At 42.0% G+C, this 6,000-nt stretch overlaps 1 protein-coding gene across 4 annotated transcripts in view; it reads left to right on the top strand.

Annotated features, from left to right (window-relative positions):
- LOC112575321 overlaps positions 1-6,000 on the top strand; it is a 72,741-nt gene that overhangs the window by 58,772 nt on the left and 7,969 nt on the right. Inside the window, exons 45-51 of one of the 4 annotated variants that reach the window (XM_025257087.1) lie at positions 1,249-1,267; positions 1,835-2,044; positions 2,684-2,734; positions 3,348-3,421; positions 3,898-4,022; positions 4,286-4,398; positions 5,241-5,462. The exons of 1 other annotated variant lie outside the window; for it this stretch is intronic. In XM_025257087.1, coding sequence (XP_025112872.1) covers positions 1,249-1,267; positions 1,835-2,044; positions 2,684-2,734; positions 3,348-3,421; positions 3,898-4,022; positions 4,286-4,398; positions 5,241-5,462 — 814 coding nt within the window. Of the gene's footprint in view, positions 1-1,248; positions 1,268-1,834; positions 2,045-2,683; positions 2,735-3,344; positions 3,422-3,897; positions 4,023-4,285; positions 4,399-5,240; positions 5,463-6,000 lie in introns of all 4 variants that reach the window. 2 more of the 4 variants (XM_025257088.1, XM_025257083.1) reach the window with 2 other exon arrangements.

Here is a 6,000-nt window from a genome sequence, read left to right as displayed (position 1 = left end):
TGAAACTGACGGTACGAGTAATGATGCTATGTGGTCCATCGTAACTAGAATGCACCAAGTAAAAGATAAATATTGATTGTTTCTGCTCGTTGTTACAGTTGAGTTACAGCTGTACGTTATCGTGGAAGGTTGAGACGACGATACATCGCGTGTTCCATTGGTTGCACTAAGATTCTCAGTCCCAGTCGGAGCTACGTGCAGAATCCAATCACGACCTGTTGTAAGCTGTGTATCGTATCGTAAGGAAGTAAGTGGGTGTCCGTAGTAACTGTTGTTTTTTTCCCGACTGGTGTGGTGTGACAATGATTGGTATGGAGAGGGGGTGAAAGACGCGGGCAGGAGACTAGGGTTGTGTGTCACAGTTTGGTTTTAGTAAAGGAGAGGCAAGGTCAGGAGTATGTTTTGCGAGGTTGCGTTCGCGGCCCATGTGGGTGCACACGGTGGGGGTCAGACAAGAGGTGTTAGGTGGGGCAACGCAACGACATGGGAGTCTCGTGGAGAAGGAGGTTGGTTTGTCATGCGACGCGACGATGGACGGTTTCGGATAGACCCTCACAGCAGGGCACTGAAATCGTAGTGAGTGGGCATATAAGATGTAGAGATGACAGCATGCAACGTGAATTGTTCTCCAGGCATATTGGAGAGGAGCCAGTGGAAAGCAGCAATCTGCAATTCTTTCTCCTGATTCTTTCCGTCCCAGTGGCTAAATATAAAGATGGTACATAACAGACATTCAGTATGGCAGTTTGTCGGCGTCTGTCCTGTGCATTAGGCGAACGCTAAGTCTTAAAATTGCGATATCAAGCTGAGCTTTATGTGTTTGCTCAGAGGCATTTTCTTTCTGCTTGTAATTCTTGCAGCTAGGCTTGCGTGGTATGTGATTGTTGACAGGATTGCCTGCCCCGATTGCCTCGGCTATGGAGTCTGTTTTATTTTGTTCGCTCTTAGCTTCTTTTATTTACTTTTCGATCATCTTCTCTCTGGCGGTGATTAACTTATTCTTGTTGTGGGTTGTAATTTATTTGATTATTTATGGTTTATTCCGTCGTTAGTGCCAAGGAGGTTGTGGATATATATAAGTTTCTTGTTTGGCAATTGTCTTTATAAAGTGATGACGTCTTGCGGCTATCTGGTCTTTGTAATTTTTTTCAGCATGAAACGAAGAAGACAGGATCGGTGGCTGTACGCTTTGGCCGACGTTACGCGACTTGTCGCAGGCGCCACCTCGCCCCGAGACGCTGGTGACCATTCACTTATTTTGGAGAACGTAATAACTAATATTATATTCCTTCGATATCGACAACAGCAGTCGCTTGTGTTTCATCTAACTAAACGTGTGTTCTCTTTTGGGCTGTAGACTATGCGTCTTCCTTTCTTCACGGTATTGTTGTTGTTGTTTGTTGTTGTTGTTGTTGTTGTTGTTGTTGTTTTCTCTTGTTTTACGGACATCCAGGTAACACGCCTGTATTGAGCATACCTACTGTTATATTCCTAAGACATTAACAACAACAACAACCGAAGTTCCTTCTTATAACAAAATATTTGTTGCTGTTGTCTATGCATCTTTCAATGTTGTCAGTATCCGCTCACTGTTGCTGTCTCCATCTTCTCTGGTGTTCATTTTTCAGTCTTCATTGTGCATATGTGTTTGTATGTTTGGCTGGTTGTGTTGCCCTCTTCCTCGCTACCTACTGCCCTTGGTATCTCGTACAGTGCATTGAGTTCGTCTCCGTGTGGGGAAATGCGCTACATAAATATTGCTATTAATATTAGTAAGAGTAGTAGCATGAGGGACGAGAGGGAAAGATTACAAGTTGACACATTTGTTTTGCAGTGACCATGCAGGTGATCTGGACAGACTATGACAACGCAGCTTTATTGTACATCTGCGAACAGGTAGTACAAGAAGTGTGTGTCCGCTCGTCATTACACGTGGAGTACCTGTCTCGTACACCTTTGACGACGGATGACACGCTGGCCACACTTTCAGCGATGTTACCTAACGTTTGTGTACAAAAGAGCGAAGTAGAGGTGGTAACTACAAGTAAGAGAAATGTTTTCTCACGTACATTGTATTACTTATTTTTGATTCATTAATGTTACGTTTGTACTCGTGATGAAGTTGTCATGACGATGAAAGTATCATTATGGTGCAACTGGCTCCTCTTGAATGGTTGTCATGAGGAAATGTTAGCCATTGCTATTGAAATTGCTTTTGAGAAAATTCGTATCTGGAAGTAATTGTCGGTAGGAAAATTATCCCATTCTGCAAATTTTGACTTTGGCTTACTCGGATCACGTGACCTTTTCTCGTATTGTTTCCAGCATGCCAGTGAATAGATGGTGGTAGCTAAGTAAATGCACAAGGTCCAAAGGTCGCGTAAATAATGAAACATATCTAAAACCATTTCTCAGCGCTCACACACCCGCACGCACACTCACACACGCACACACACACACGCACGCACACACACCTGCTCGCTCAATCACCTACACTCACACACGAATCCGCACACTCACGCCAGCTGTATAAGCTTCGAAGAAGTGAATACATACATGACGTTAGCAAATTGGAAAACAGCAAGCTGCTTGTTTTTCTATGTAATTATTGTTCACTGGCCTGAACATACTTTCGTAACAGCTTATAATTACAGAAATGGCTCAAGAGTTCGGTACTTTTCAGGTCTTTGCAAGATTCCTACAACTGTAGGTGATGCCACAAAAATGAACACAGGTAAATATGTTCTTTCCAACACTAATCTTTTCAGATCCACAGACGTGGTAAAGCGGATGTAAATCCTTGAAATCTGTAAATACGTGAAAGTCAGAAAATAAATAAACAAAGAAAAGCTTGCTTTTTCACCTGTGGTGTTCAAAGTCATTTTTGGGAAATCTTCATAAAAAGAAACTATAACACATAAACGTACGATATGTGTTTATCCAGGTAAAAAAAATAGATGCGTGCAAAATCACATGAACACTTACGCGACACCATTCATTCTTCGTCATATAAGGTGTTAATAGTTTCTTTCTATGAATTACTACAAAATGAAGCCGAATTATCATCATCATCATCCCTCATCCATCCGCCCACCCATCCACTCAACTATCCATCCATCATCAACCAATACCATCCATCATCGTTCAATTATGCACCGTCATCCAGCAATCATTCAATAATCCATCAATCATCCATTATCATGCAATCATCTGTCAATCATGCAATCATCCATCATCAATCGATCGTCCATCAATCGCCAATCATTATCAGATAACTAGTAGTAGTACTTTGTTTTTGATACTTAGTCATCAGTAAGGTCGTTTCATACAACGTTTCTCTACAGAAGATTCAGCAGAGGAAATACAGCTGACCTGCAACATGGAAGACATTTCTCTTGACAGTCGCTTCACTATAGTGCAGGTATGCTAACCCATGTACAGGCCTTACAAGTGACTGGAGATCCCTCTCCGCCCCCAGAAAATCATTTGTTTGTACACCTACAAAAGTAATGACAACAGCATACTGATATCACAATATATATATACATGTATGTGGCCTACAGGGATTGCGTGTGAAATGAAGGCCTGACGCCGGGTGGCATCTGTAGTAAAATTTGCAATTCTCTACTTAACGAAAGAATAAATAAATTGAATGAGCAGCACAGTACTTTGGGGGACCACAGCACAATAGACCATATACTTTGGTGGCGGTTGTGTACCCAGCTCGCAGAGGGCTGAAGACTTCCCTCTGCCTGCCTATTATACGGATGTGTGATTTCTCACGGGAGGTATACAAGTCTAAAGGAGGAGTTTCCACTGTGCCTTCCACATTTCCTACTGTCATTGGACTTGTGTGCCTTTTATTGTAGGTCTAGTTAAACTATTTATATATTGCAGATGAGTGGATTGTGGCACGAAGTGGCTCGAACAAGATTCATCTTTAGCAACTTGGAATCTACCACCAGTTTCTATACGTTTGACCGTCTATACCAACGTCTGGAAGGGGTCACTGCTGGCACAATGTAAGTTCCAGTAAATTGTATTTTTCATAAAAGAGTAGAACCAATCCGTCTTCACAGTAACATCTATAAGAGAAAGATTATCTCTGGATCATCTGATGTAACACTGCTTTTCTTTGTCACCTTGCGTGAAAATAGCCTCCATTGTTTCTGAATAACTGAAGATAACACGACTAGTCGTCGCTAGAGTGACATCAAGAATATTTATTGTCACAATGACATACTTCAAAAACATGCAATAGTCATAACATAAACCTTTGTGACAGGGACAACCAGTGTCAAAAGCCTGTACGGAGTCAAACCAAGAAAAAGTCGGTTAATGGACCAGAAGCTGTTATCACGGGACGCATTCTAGGACCTCTCAATATTTTCCCTTGGAGTAAGTGACTATAAAGTTTAGTCAGTCAACGCAATTAAGGGCCTCACAATATTTCCTAATGTATGATCTTAGTCTACGCAGCCTCATCCAACGATATTTAGGGCCTTAGAAGATGGTATACATGTCATGGATTATTCACGTTTTGGTGAGGCAGCGACTTCACAGGTATCCTAATACTCAAGCTGCTCTGAAGAAGGCTTAACTTCCCCTCTTATACGGAGGCTGAAGTCTTTTTCTGACATAAATTAATTCAGTTCTTTTACATATCGCACTACAAAGCGTGCTCTCCTTCTAGTTTATACCTTTTAAAACAGTTTATTAGTGACAGACAAAAGCAATTATTGAAGGTTGTATCCATCTGCTCCGAAGTTATTGGGACCTGCCAGGTGCTTTTCAGACTCTGCATAACAGGAAGGAAAGAAAGTAAAAGAAAGAGTAAGCAACCCTTCGTGATGACAGGCATGTCCTGTCAGGAGAATTTTTTGTCACCTTTCATCGAGCCACCGATTTTGTGTACCTGCATGCAGAACCAATAGTCTGAGGCTACCCTTCGTTGTTTCAGACGTGCGACTTCTAAATGTTAGTGAGTGCGAATGAATGCAGCTGTCTGAACCATTAAGTGTAAGAGTTTGTTTGGTGGATATGAATATTTCTTAAAATTGTTTTGTGCTTTCATAGAGAGCTGCCCCCAAATCTCTCTCTGGCATAAATAAAGTGTTATATTAGTTTTACGTGTTGCAGTCAAACGTTACGTTCAAGTCTCGCCAAAGTGCGTGAACTTCGAACCTACTCGCCATTGACGCAGACGTGCTGTAATCAGACCCTCCCATGTTTATGTCCAGTTACATTTTCTGTCCTGTACTTTGACGACAACTACCTGATGCACCTGGCCTGCTACGCCGAGAGGGAGAACGGCACGTGCCCCCGGGACAAGACGGAGGTCACCCTCCTTGGGCGAAGTCGCGTGCTGACCCCTGCCATGGAGGAGAAACTGGAGGCTCTCATGTCGTCAGTGTGTCTCTCGCGTGAAGACCTGCAGCTTACCAAAGACATAGGTAGAAGTGGTATAGTTTCCCTTTTGTAGTTTGCTTGTAACTTTATTCATTGGTTCCTTTCTCCCTAGTTTGCTGTTGCTGTTGGTTCGTGGCAGGAGAACGGAAATATAGAATGAAGCAAAAACGACTAATGCATAATTTGTCTTAAATTTATTTGATGACGTCATGCAAGTGTCTAGTATACCTTACCTACAACCTATACCTGAATGGTTTACTTATTAACGAAGTATACTGTGTCATTAAATAATTGCTGTTTTTTTTTTTTATTTGTTTGTTTAGTTATTTTATACATCCATATTTTTAGAGTCAGCTTGATCTTCTCGTTACCGAAGGATGAATTTATTTGAACTATGGTTTTTTTTGGACTTTACCAGACTACCAATCTAGCAGGGGCTTAAAGGCTACACCAGACCTTTAGCCTTAAAATTACTGACACTGAACAGTAGGTTTAGCGGCTTTGGCAGCCAGAGGCTCTGCTGTAGCCGGGTGCACAGTAGACCACTAGAAAACGTTGTGCTGAAGCCAGTACATCCACCTTCGACCAACA

The sequence above is a fragment of the Pomacea canaliculata genome, linkage group LG11, assembly GCF_003073045.1.
Source record: "Pomacea canaliculata isolate SZHN2017 linkage group LG11, ASM307304v1, whole genome shotgun sequence".
Classification (NCBI taxonomy): Eukaryota; Metazoa; Mollusca; class Gastropoda; order Architaenioglossa; family Ampullariidae; genus Pomacea; species Pomacea canaliculata.
The sequence above is the reverse complement of the archived record's forward strand: the minus strand, read 5'-3'. Positions and strand labels throughout refer to the sequence as shown.